This window comes from Ovis aries, chromosome 12, assembly GCF_016772045.2.
Source record: "Ovis aries strain OAR_USU_Benz2616 breed Rambouillet chromosome 12, ARS-UI_Ramb_v3.0, whole genome shotgun sequence".
Classification (NCBI taxonomy): Eukaryota; Metazoa; Chordata; class Mammalia; order Artiodactyla; family Bovidae; genus Ovis; species Ovis aries.
The window spans coordinates 29,344,807-29,357,675 of NC_056065.1; the positions used below are offsets into that span (position 1 = coordinate 29,344,807).

At 34.2% G+C, this 12,869-nt stretch overlaps 1 protein-coding gene across 21 annotated transcripts in view; it reads right to left on the minus strand.

Annotated features, from left to right (window-relative positions):
- CDC42BPA (CDC42 binding protein kinase alpha) overlaps positions 1–12,869 on the minus strand; it is a 298,329-nt gene that overhangs the window by 104,276 nt on the left and 181,184 nt on the right. For all 21 annotated transcript variants that reach the window (XM_004013640.6, XM_060396358.1, XM_060396357.1 and 18 more), the window contains one exon: positions 4,406–4,539. In XM_004013640.6, the coding sequence (XP_004013689.2) occupies positions 4,406–4,539 (134 nt within the window). The remainder of the gene's footprint in view (positions 1–4,405; positions 4,540–12,869) is intronic.

Genomic DNA, 12,869 nt, shown 5'->3' on the forward strand with positions numbered 1-12,869 from the left:
AATCTTTATATATAAATTTTTTAAAAATATGATTTGTTTTCTTATTAAAGAAAACAAATTTAAAAATCCTTAAAAAAATGACATTAGCAAATAAGTTCAGTGATATATAAAGTGGATAAACATGAACTCTGGAACTCAACTCCCTGTGTTGAAATTCCAGTTTCCCCACTTTCTATCTCTATGATCTTGAACAAATGTACTTAGCTTGTTTGTGTGGGATCTCACCATTTACATAAATACTATAACTACTGCTGCTGCTACTACTACTAATACCTGGGTTCTGTAAAAGATTAAATGATCTAATATATATATAAAGCACTTAATACAGTGCTATTAAAACAGATACAACATAACTGCTACCTGTATTATCATATTAATATTTAGCAGACAATATATGGGTAATATAGTTTTAACCCAGAAAAGCAAAAATGTTTCAACATTAGAAAAAGTCTATAAACATAAGTCAGAAAACCAATTGATTAAAGGAGAACAATTATATAATTCCATCAATGGGTATTAACAAATTCCTAGAAATCTGTTCCAGTACTGTGCAAAAAGAGAACATTTAATAAATTCAATACCCATTTTGATGAAAATGATTAGCAAAATAAGAAGATAACTTTCACCAAAAACTTAGAGAAAACATTATTATTAATGATAAAATAGTAAAGGTATTTTTGTGAAATCAGGAATAAGGCAGGGATGGCTGCTATCATCACCTCTACTGAATGTCATATTTGAGGTCCTAGCTTATACAGTAAGACAAGGAAAGAAAAAACAGTAAACAAATGAACAAAATTGTCATTATTTTATAACACTTTAAAGAATCTCAAATAAATTACTACAATAAGAGTTTAGGAATGTTGCTAGGACAGAATCAGTAAGAAAGTAAAATTTTAAATGTACAATTTACTGGGGACTTCAATGGTGGCTCAGATGGTGAAGACTCTGCCTGTAATGCAGGAGACCCAGGTTTGATCCCTGCGTCAGGAAGATTCCTGGAGAAGGGCATGGCAACCCAATCCAGCATTCTTGCCTGGAAAATCCCATGGACAGAGGAGCTTGACGGAGTGCAGTCCATGGGGTTGCAAAGAGTTGGACATGACGGAGCAACTAACACTTTCTTTTCACAATTTAATATATGAAAACTTAGGATAATAAATTTAAGGAGAGGCAAACAAGACCTGCATAGAATTTTATGGTGAAACATTTTAAAATACTTTAAAGATACACAGATATACAACGTTTGTGGATAAAATAATTTTATGTTTTTGTACAGTTAGGCCTTTCTAAGCAAATTTTACTGAAACTTAGGACATGAACAAGTCTTTATGACTAACTTAGACAGTAAGAAAACTGCAAAGAGATTTAACTCCTGGGCTGAGGTGTTTACACTTCAAGGAGGGGCTGAGAGAGAGATAAGAGCTAGAACCAAGGAGACACCCTCTTTTTAGAGCTGGAGAGTCGGACTTATCTTTTCACTGGAGTGACTCATTTATATTTCAAAGGGTCCTAGATTCTTCTCTTTAGGTTTCCAAGGAGACCCTCAGAAAGGTGGGTAGAGATAGAGGGCAAGCAGGAAGCATCTGCCTCTATCCTCTGTATAAACACCCTCATTCAGTTTTTTGGGACTACTTCTCCTTGAGTTTTCTTTCTGAATGCAAATGGTAATAATCTTTCCTTGCTCTTGAAATCCTGTGAGCATTTAGAGTGATATTAATAAATAATGGATAAGAACTTAAAGACTCAATATTATAATGATGTCAATTCTCCTGAAATTGCTCTATATAGATTTAATGCAATTTTAAACAAAATCCCATCACAGTCTTCAAGGACTAGAGAGTTGAATGAATGGAAATTTAATATACGAGAGAGGTGATACTGCACATCACTGAGGGAAGGAGGGCCTATTTAACAAACGAACAGCTGGCTAGCTATATGAGAAAAAGTGAAATTGGATCCTTACCTCATATGATACACAAAAATAAATTGCTGATGCATTAAAAACTCAAATATGAAGACCAAACTTATAAAAGGTCAAGATAAAAATTTAGGAGAATTGTTTTTTACCTCAGACTTCTTACATAAGCCAGCAAATGCAATAATCATAAAAATAAAGATTGATGAATTTGGCTACTTTAAGACTAAAAACTTTTTGCTATTCAAAGGATCCTATAAAGAAAATGCAAAGACAAGCCACTAGCTGGGAGACATCTGTAACATATATAATCGACAAAAGATTAGCATGCCAGAGAATTTCAAGAATTCTTACAGACCAATAAGGAAAAGACAAACAACCCAACAGAAAAATGTATGAAGGATATTAAAAAGTATTTCACAAAATAAGAAATATAAATGATAAAAGGATATGTGTGGAGTTATTTGACCTTGTTAGTAATTAAAGAATGCAAATTAAGGACATACTAAAATATCATTTTAGACCTAAAATGTCAATTTAGATTAGGTTTTTCAAAAATAACATTTCTAATAATATGAGGCAATGCTGAATATAAAAATTCTTATGCACTACTGGTGGGAGTATAAATTGGTACAACCAGTGGAAATGATTTGACATTATCATAAAAAATAGAATATTCAGATTGCCTATGACCCAATTATTCTATTTGTGTTTGTGTGTGTGTCTGTGTGTGTATTTGGATATATGTTCAAGAATGTTCACAGCAGCATCATTTATAGTAGTTATCAATTATAAGCAACCTAAATGTCTGCAAACAAAAAATTAGGCAAGTAAATTGTAGGTTTTGAAATAATGGTGTATATAGCAACTAAGTAAATGATCAACAGTTATATTGATGAGTTATACTATTTTATAAGCTTAAAAACAAGCAACACTAATATACTGTTTTGAGATACACTAATATGTGATAAAAATTTTTTAACTAATAGAATGATTAACTTAAAATTCAAAACACTGCCAGGGAAGTAGAGAGAAAAGGAAGGAAATGACTAACCAGGGCTATGCCATAAAATAGGTGATGGTCTATTTCTTAAGTTAGATGTTAGGTTCATCTATTATTTATATCAAAACTTATATAATGTTATATAACATTATAACTTTATATATATGTATATTTATGTATATTTACATATATAATGTTACATTTATTTTGTATATGCCTCAAATGAAAAAAATCTTAAGAATATCTGCTGCCTGCAGGGTATCAGACAACTCATTTAAAATTCTTTATCAATACGTATTTCATTTTAGCACTACCCTCTTCTCAGAATATATTAAAGGATTTTTAATATCAAAACTTATTAAAAATTGACAAAGTAACCATAAATCTAGATATCAGATGCTCATCCTTATTATGTTAACTAAGTTTGGCGGAGTAATCCTACCTTTAAACACATAATAATAACCACTAATAAAATAATATTATTAAAACAAACAGGGCCTCTGCTATAAATTACAATTATTATTAAATTGACCATAAAAATATGTGAATTTGTACCAGACACTGTTTGAAAGTGATTCAAGAAAAACATAAAAATATACTAATATAATTCACTTTGACCTTCATAGCTTTCTCTGTTAATCTTTTTGACTAGCTTCATCAGCAAAAGGTTATTTGTTTTATTTTTAATTATCTCCATTTCTTTATGGGCAGCAAGACTTATGTCTTCCCCAGAAGTACTTCCTCTATATTATCAGTGAATTATATACAACATAGTTGAATACAATTTATACTATGTCATAAGCCACTCATTTCTTTTTTGTGTTGGCTTGTATTAGTTTCAACATTTTAAAATTTGTTAATGAAAGGCAAAATACACAGAGTGTGTCATTTAAGTATATTTCTCTAGTGTTCAAATATTATATACTCTATTGGATTGTGTTACAGTGTCCTAGCTATTAATAAATTTTGTAGATGTTTATAGTAATACTTATATGTTCACAAAGTTCTTACAAAAATAACTTTAGCTTATTCATCCATGCTTTGAAAGATAAACTGACACCTAAAAAAATGATTAAAGAATTAAAGAAATCTTCTGTCACAATCTTTTAGGAATGTTCATAAGCAAGTCACAGTGAAAATATACCTATATTTTTCATTTTTCCATAGATACTAAATTGATTTTTACTATTCTCTCATTTCCTCATGATATTTCTTTTTCAGTAACATTTACTTTTAATCAAGTCCTTTGATTACTAACTTTCCAAAAGAACAATAGATTCTGCACTTTGAAGCCTCAGGAATATAAAGGTTTCTTCGCAATTGCCATTCACAAAATGTCATACACCAAAATATTTAAGTTTTTAAACCAACATTTTACAGATAAAATATAATTATTGTAATTCATTATGAATGCTTTCGGTATACAAAGTAAACAAGATTAAGAATTCAGAAAAGACGTTAACAGTATGTCTATTTATTTTTACCTTATTTAATTCTTCCCTTTCTTGTTGTAATGTCTTGATTTGTTTTTCATAGGCCTTGATTTGTCTAAAAGCATCATCTAATTCTCGCCTCACAGAATTAGCTTCTTCAAGTTGCTGTTCCAAGTGACTTGATTCTGAAAATAGGAGACAATGTTTCATTTACTATTTGCTTAAAGACAAACACTCAACACCAACCATTTACAATAAATCTTCAAAAACTATCACTGAGTTGCTTTAAATCAAGTAAATTAAGTATCTTGAAACTGGTATTTAGCTTACGGACACCACAGGTCACTGACTCAAGACAATTAAATGCTTATTAGTTCACTGTAAAGATGGTGAATAGGTAATGCCAGTGTGAAGAGTAAATTTCATGTGCAAAGATTTTGCACAAAATTTATGTGCAAAAATATCTTACAGATTTATTAGAAAAAAAGGCCATACTTTCAAAAAATAGTAACTTCAGAACCAATTAAAAACTTAAAACTTACAAAAAAGAACACAATCAATCAAACAAAACAGGTACATTTTCCTCTACTATTAGTTAGCATTCCTCTGTTGATAATCCTCAAATTACTGCATGATGCTTCAAATTCTAATGCTCCAAATCACCCTGTTTGGTTTCACTAGTGGTGAAAGAATAAACTCTGATTTCTACAAGTAAATATTTGAAATAGGCTCAGGGAGTTGAGTAACTTGCCTAACGTGACATTGCTAAATGAGGATCACAGGCAACTACAGCCCACCAATCTTACATCAACTCTCCAACTAAAAAGGTAATGTGATTATAAATATTTAACCATTATCGTTCAAAAGAGTTATTTTAAAAACAAAATTATTAATGTTAACATATGCTTACATAAAATTTAATTAAGTTGATATAAAATATCCCTGGCATTAAAAGTAAATTAGCAAATCAAAGAATTAAAGCCAGTGAAAACAGAAATATTAGCACATTCATTGTTAACTTTGTTCTAGATATTTTCTATTCTTTACAACCTTGTTACTTTGAGTGTCAACTCCATACAAGTAGTGTTAGCATCCTCTGGGAGCCTTAGAAATGCAGAATCTCAGGCCCCACATCAAACCTACTGAATCAGAATCTATATTTAACAAGATTCCCAGGTGGCTCATTTGCAAATTAAAGGTCAGAAACAAATGCACAAAGCATTGCACATTGTTGAGTTTGATGTTTTCAATAAATGAAGAAGTGTTTATAATACATTAATCCTGTTGAAGAGCATTTCATTTGCATAAAAGTCCTGAAATCAAGAAGTCAGCTAAATGTATTCACAAATTACAAACTAACTGGTTCTAGATTCCTTAGATTTATTAAAAGCCTATCTATATTAGGTATTATGAAGTCTAAATACATTTATAGATAGCACAGTTTTTAGCAATTTTGAAAATATCTGCAAAGTTACATTTAATTATTTTCATTTTGTCTTAATAGTATATAATAAGAAATGTTTTCCTTGAAGAACAATAGAAAATATCAATGGATGTTTAACCTTAAGGATCACAGATTTATATTCAGAAAATTACATTTTATCATTTTTTAAAATTTCAGCAGTTCATGTGGGAATTTTTTGTTTATACTAATTTCTTTCAAACATCTTTTTTTTGTTATTTTAAGTTTTCAGCATTTTTAGAATTTTAACAATTTCTGAAGTAGGTATCAATTTAGTTATTTCCAATAACTTGGAGTCACAATTTAGTATGTGACAGCTGATTTCTGTCATTTTCGGTGTCATTTTAATCAAATTTTATGGGTAAGCTATATCAATCTAGAGTAGAAGCATGGTACATTTAGTAATGCCTTTTGAGAATGCTCACTTCTTTCTTCTATCTTGAAAAGCTCTTCCCTAGCATGCTAAAATCTTTTGCAAATTATTGAGTCATTCATTTATCAAAACTGCTCTTCGTTAGAAACAAAAAAAAATCAGTATTTCATAAAATGTCTGTATCATATAACCTTTACAGCAAAATGTATTAAATGTGACCATTTCAATACTCTTTAAGGATATTTTTATTGTTTTATTTCAATACAGGTTAAATTTTAGTTTTATCCCAGCCATTTCATGTTAGAAGCTTTACAATGAAGTTGTTAAGGAGATATACAAAATACATGTCAGATTTTCATGATTCCTATTTCAGATACTTCAGAAATGCCTAAAGAATTAAAAATATTCATTTAAATATCAGATAAATTATGAGAAGTACATAAGGAAATGTACTGGATAAAGAAGTTGAAGAAGACAAACCTACCCAATTATTTATAAAATTCTCTAATATGGAGAGAAGTACAGTACCTGTAATTTGGAATACACGGAATTTTATATTGCCCCAAAGGGGAAAAAAAAAAATCAAGAAAAGTCCAGAATATACTGAACTTTGGCCAACTATTGTAAAATGGCTCAGGCAGAAGGACCTTCACTTGCACTACAACAAAGAGCTCATTCAATTAAAATTTTGAAAGCAATCCTTAAAGATTAACAAAACTATCTATTAAATATATGTCAACTTGATTTAGTTAAAACATTTAGATGAAATTGTTTAAAATCAGTTTTAGTGAATAAAGAGAAAAGCAATACTAGGGGAGTGAGATTAGCTCATACCAACCAAAAGGCTCTTAATTCACTGCTGCGAGTAGAATCCTGAAACTCAAGGATTAAATGAGGGCAAAATACACAGCAACTTTCTTTGCACTGTGTAGTATATCTCAATATAAAATATGGTCTCTGTCTTAAAGGAGATAGGAAGACAAGAGTAACACTCTTTAACAAGCAGAAAGTCAAATACAAATTGTGGGGCCAGTTATATGGATGACAGAAGAATTAGGAGAAAGGCATAACTAAGGCATTGCTGGCGGACTACAGTACAATGGGGTCGCAAAGGGTCGGACACCACCAAGCAACTAAGCACACACAAAGTAGCGCTCACGGAGGAACACTGATAGTCTGCAGAGGGGCTCAAACTGGAGGCAGACGAAGGCGGGCAGAACAAAGCACCTCTTTCTGATACGTAAAAGCAGTGTCACAGCTTTTCCACTGTGGTCTTATTTCCTCAAATAACTGGTAACTCTTCTGATGTGAAGAGATTTTACTTCTAGACCACGATGAAGGAAAAGAGTCCCATATTATCTTCCCCTCCAGTCACTATTTTTCTCCTGAACTTACATAATGTAGGACAGTATGTACATGTATTTGTGTGTGTGTGTGTGTGTGTGTGTGAGAGAGAGAGAGAGAGAGAGAGAGAGAGAGAGAGAAAGAAGGAGAAAATGGATACAGGGAGCCAGAGGAAGGGCAAAGGTGTTTTAGAGTTGGAGACCCAGACAGTAGTACACAAGCAGGGGCAGCTGCACATACCACCAACTTTGAGGCAATAAAAAGAATGGGGACATAAAGCACATTATAGGTCACAACAGATGTTTCATTTAGAAAACATACCTTTATTTTTCATATAAAAATATTAAATGAAAATATGAATTTTTATTTGTCTGTATATGGTCAATATATATTATGTGTCTGTTACATGGTATCAGGAAACTCTGTCTAATGAAGAGTTTGGAGTGCGATGAGGAAAGCAAATATAAAAAAAATTGCAAATAATTATAAGTGTATTCAATTTTTTTAGGAGTTTTAAAATATTGGGGTAACACTGCCATAGGGGAAAAAAAGAGAAAAACATTAATATTGATTAAAGATCTTGCTCATGAGAAACACTGGGCTGGAAGAAGCACAAGCTGGAATCAAGACTGCCAGGAGAAATATCAATAACCTCAGATGTGCAGATGACAACACCCTTATGGCAGAAAGTGAAGAGGAACTAAAAAGCCTCTTGATGAAAGTGAAAGAGGAGAGTGAAGAAGTTGGCTTAAAGCTCAACATTCAGGAAACGAAGATCATGGCATCTGGTCCCATCACTTCATGGGAAATAGATGGGGAAACAGTGGAAACACTGTCAGACGTTATTTTGGGGGGCTCCAAAATCACTGCAGATGGTGACTGCAGACATGAAATTAAAAGACCCTTACTCCTTGGAAGGAAAGTTATGACCAACCTAGATAGCATATTCAAAAGCAGAGATATTACTTTGCCAACAAAGGTCCTTCTAGTCAAGGCTATGGTTTTTCCAGTAGTCATGTATGGATGTGAGAGTTGGACCGTGAAGAAAGCTGAGCGCCGAAGAATTAATGCTTTTGAACTGTGGTGTTGGAGAAGACTCTTGAGAGTCCCTTGGACTGCAAGGAGATCCAACCAGTCCATCCTGGAGATCAGTCCTGGGATTTCTTTGGAAGGACAGATGCTGAAGCTGAAACTCCAGTACTTTGGCCAGCTCATGTGAAGAGTTGACTCATTGGAAAAGACTCTGATGCTGGGAGGGATTGGCGGCAGGAGGAGAAGGGGACGACAGGGGATGAGATGGCTGGATGGCATCACGGACTCGAGGGACGTGAGTCTGAGTGAACTCCGGGAGTTGGTGATGGACAGGGAGCCCTGGCGTGCTGCAATTCATGGGGTTGCAAAGAGTTGGACACAACTGAACGACTGAACTGAACTGAAAGATCTTGCTTATGAGGTATGTAGACACAAGAGATTGAAGGTGACCTGGATACTTATTTTCCTTTCAAGCCAGGACTAAAGCCTCAAGGACTATTCATCAGGTAGGTCCTTAGGGGCGCACTTGTTTTATCTCTTGCTCTTTAGATCAACAAACTGTTTAAGACAGCTTGGATACAATTATGAATGAAACAGATCTAACCTCAATTTTACCACTATGCCTCTGGTATCTAGTCTAATTCTTGGTACACAGAAGCAACTCAACATGTATGTCTACGGACTGAATTAAGAAAGAATAAATGTTGCTGGTAAGAATGTGTATGGCAATTCCTAAAAAATCAAACACAGAATTATCATATAATTCAGGAATTCCGCTTATTATACACCCAAAAAAGACTTTGTGCAGATATTTGCACACTCATCTTCACAGCAGTATAATTCACAACAAACACAAGATGGAAGCATCCCAAGGGTCCATCAGTAAATAGATGGATCAATGAAATGTGGTATATACGTACTGTGGAATATCATATTAAGGGAGGAAATTATGACACATGCTGTAACATGGATAAATCTAGAATATAATACACTAAGTGAAATAAGTCAGTCACAAAAGGACAAATATTTGATGATTCCATTTATATGAGGTTCCCAAAGTAGTCAAATTCAAAGGAACAGAAAGTAGAATGGTGGATGCCAGGTATTAGTGGGTGGGAGGAACAGGAGTTACTGTTTAATGGATAAAGCGTTTCAGTTTGAGATAATGGAAGGTTTTGGAGATGGATGGTGTGGATGGTTGCACAGCATTGTGAATGTGCTTAATGTTACTGAACTGTACATTTAAAAATGGTTAAGATGGCCATTTTTATGTTATGTATTTTCTTACCACCACCACCAAAAAAATGTTCAGTTGCCCAGTCGCATCCGACCCTTTGTGACTCTATGGACTGTAGCCCATGGATTTTCCAGGCAAGAGTACTCGAGTGGGTTGCCATTTCCTTCTCCAAAAAGGTTTAAAAAAATGAATGAATGATATTTCAGAGATGGAATAAAATTGAGAGTATCACTGAGACTGACACATGATCAAGAAATAAGTGCTTGGAAAGGAAGAATACTAAAAGGGATACAGCCTTTTTCACAGATTATATTCCAAAATAATGAGAATAGTCCTATAAGCACTGAACTTAAAGAGAAGGTAGGAGTAAAGGAAGGACATTATTCAACTAATAATTTAATGGCCATCAATTTCCCCAATTGGGTAATTCCAGGGACTATTTATTTGCATGTAAGGGATATAAGCATGTTGGGAATTGCCTACAATGCAGGAACACACATCAGGAAGTGCTCAGAAATTTCCAAGAATGAGATTTCATTTCATTTATTCACTCAGTCATCAACACATATTGATTTAGGGATTTTTATGTGCCAAGCACTATTACAGGCACTTCAATATATCAAAGAATACAATACTCAAAGTCACTGTTTTCAAGGAGCTTACAGTCTAGTAGTGAGGCGAGGGAAGTAACGCGACATACAAATTTTTTAAAAATTGGTGGTGGTGAAGTTTCACAGTGTGTCAGGACACTGAAACTACACAGTGCTAAGTTCTCTGGCTTTTCCTTTTGGTTCTTATTTCATAGACTCAGAGCTGAAGAAACCAGCAACCCAGAAATTCTAACAGAAACAGAGAATAAAGGCCCAAACAAAGGTTACTCTTTATAGCCAAAGAACCAAGTAAGGGGCAAAATAGCAAGACAGAAAAGTTTTAGAAAATAACCACTCTGCTTAAACACAACAGAAAACACTGTGGCCCTATGCCCACCTATGTTATATGTTAGCCAAAGACAAGTGAGGAGCTGTATTCCCAATCCAATTTCCAATTGGGTATGTGTCCAAACACACCATGAGGGTAATTAGAGAAGGGAGAGCAGGATTTTTCAACCCCCTTGGCTGGTAACAAGCCTCTTTCCACACAAGTGTCAGTGAAAACTACAGGGGGAACCAGGACGTCCACCCCCCCACCCAGCAGTAACGAGGATCTTCCCCTTCTCCCTACTGGGGTGCCATCAGAAAAGAACTTTCACCACTGCCAGCAGGAATAAGGCCACCCCTATCATAGTATTAGGCAGTGGGCTGGAACTTCCATTCCCTTCCAGCAATAACAAGGAGCCCTTCATCATGTGTCAGAGGAAGCCAAGTGGGGAAACTGGATTTCTACCTCCACCTGGCAATAAGGAGATGGCAATCTCCTCTCCATTGCTGGAGTGGTGTCCAGAAAACCCAGCTAAAGTGGAAGGTTAAACAAGACCCGCTGTCATTAATCAAAACCACTCATCCTACCAAGAACTAGAAAAATCTCAACTTGAATAAGAAAAGAAAATCAATGGATGCTGACACCAAAATATTTAACAGAGATGTCAGAATAATCTGACAAGATATTAACACATCTATGATAAAAATGCTTCAATAAGCAATTATACACATATTTGAAACAAAGGAATAAATGTAAAACCACAGCGAAGACAAAAAATCTCAGCAAAGAAATGGAAGGTTAAAGAACAAAATGGAAATTTTAGAAATTAGTAAAATAAAAATCTTGATAGGTAGATTCTGCAGCACAGAGGAGGTGTCAAAGGGAATCAGTGAACCTGAAGATAAAACAACAGAAATTGGCCAATCTGAATAACAGGAAAAAAAAAACCAAAATGAAAACAAAAATGAACAAACCTCTGGGAGTTGTGGGATGATTAACAAAAGATCTTACACCTGTGTCATCAGTTTCAGAAGAGAAAGCAGGCAGGTCTGTAAAAGTACTTAGAGAACTAGTCTAAAAGATTCTGAAAATTGGCAAGACTGATAAACCTAAAGATTCGAGAAGATGAACAAACACAAAACAGAATAAACCCAAAGAAATTCATGCCAAAACATATCATTAAACACAAGAAAACTAAAGAAAAAGAAAAACTTTGCAAGCAGTCAAGAGAAAAACACCTTGTGTAAAGGGAAAAAAATACTCAGAATGACAGTGAATGTCTCCTCGGAAAACAGGAAACCTAAAGGAAGCAGTATGGTATTTTTCAGATGCCTAAACAAACAAACAAAAAAGCTAGAAAACTTGCAATATAGACCATGTTCAGCAAAAATATTTTTTAGGAATAAAGGGAAAATCAGGACATTCTTTGATGAAGAAAAATGAAGAGAATTTGTTGGTAGCAGATCTTCCTTTAAAAAATAAAGGAAAGTCTCTAAATAGAAAGCAAACAACAAAACAAGGAATTCAACAATATCGGGAAGAAAGAAGAGCATCATGTAAAAATATGGGTAAATACAATAGAATTTTTTTCTCACCTTAAGTTTTCTAAATTATACTTCATGGTTTAAGAAAACATTATAACCTTTTCTGATGTGCTTCTAAAATAGCTGAAGAGGAAATAATTAAAACAATTATATAGTAAACCAAGAGAATAAATAGCTGTCAGTTCAGTTCAGTTCAGTTCAGTTCAGTTCAGTTGCTCAGTCGTGTTTGACTCTTTGTGACCCCATGAATGGCAGCACGCCAGGCCTCCCTGTCCATCACCATCTCCCGGAGTTCACTCAGACTCATGTCCATCAAGTCAGTGATGCCATCCAGCCATCTCATCCTCTGTCGTCCCCTTCTCCTCCTGCCCCCAATCCCTCCCATCATCAGAGTCTTTTCCAATGAGTCAACTCTTCCCATGAGGTGGCCAAAGTACTGGAGCTTCAGCTTTAGCATCATTCCTTCCAAAGAAATCCCAGGGTTGATCTCCTTCAGAATGGACTGGTTGATCTCCTTGAAGTCTGAGGGACTCTCGAGTCTTCTCCAACACCACAGTTCAAAAGCATCAATTCTTTGGCACTCAGCCTTCTTCACAGTCCAACTC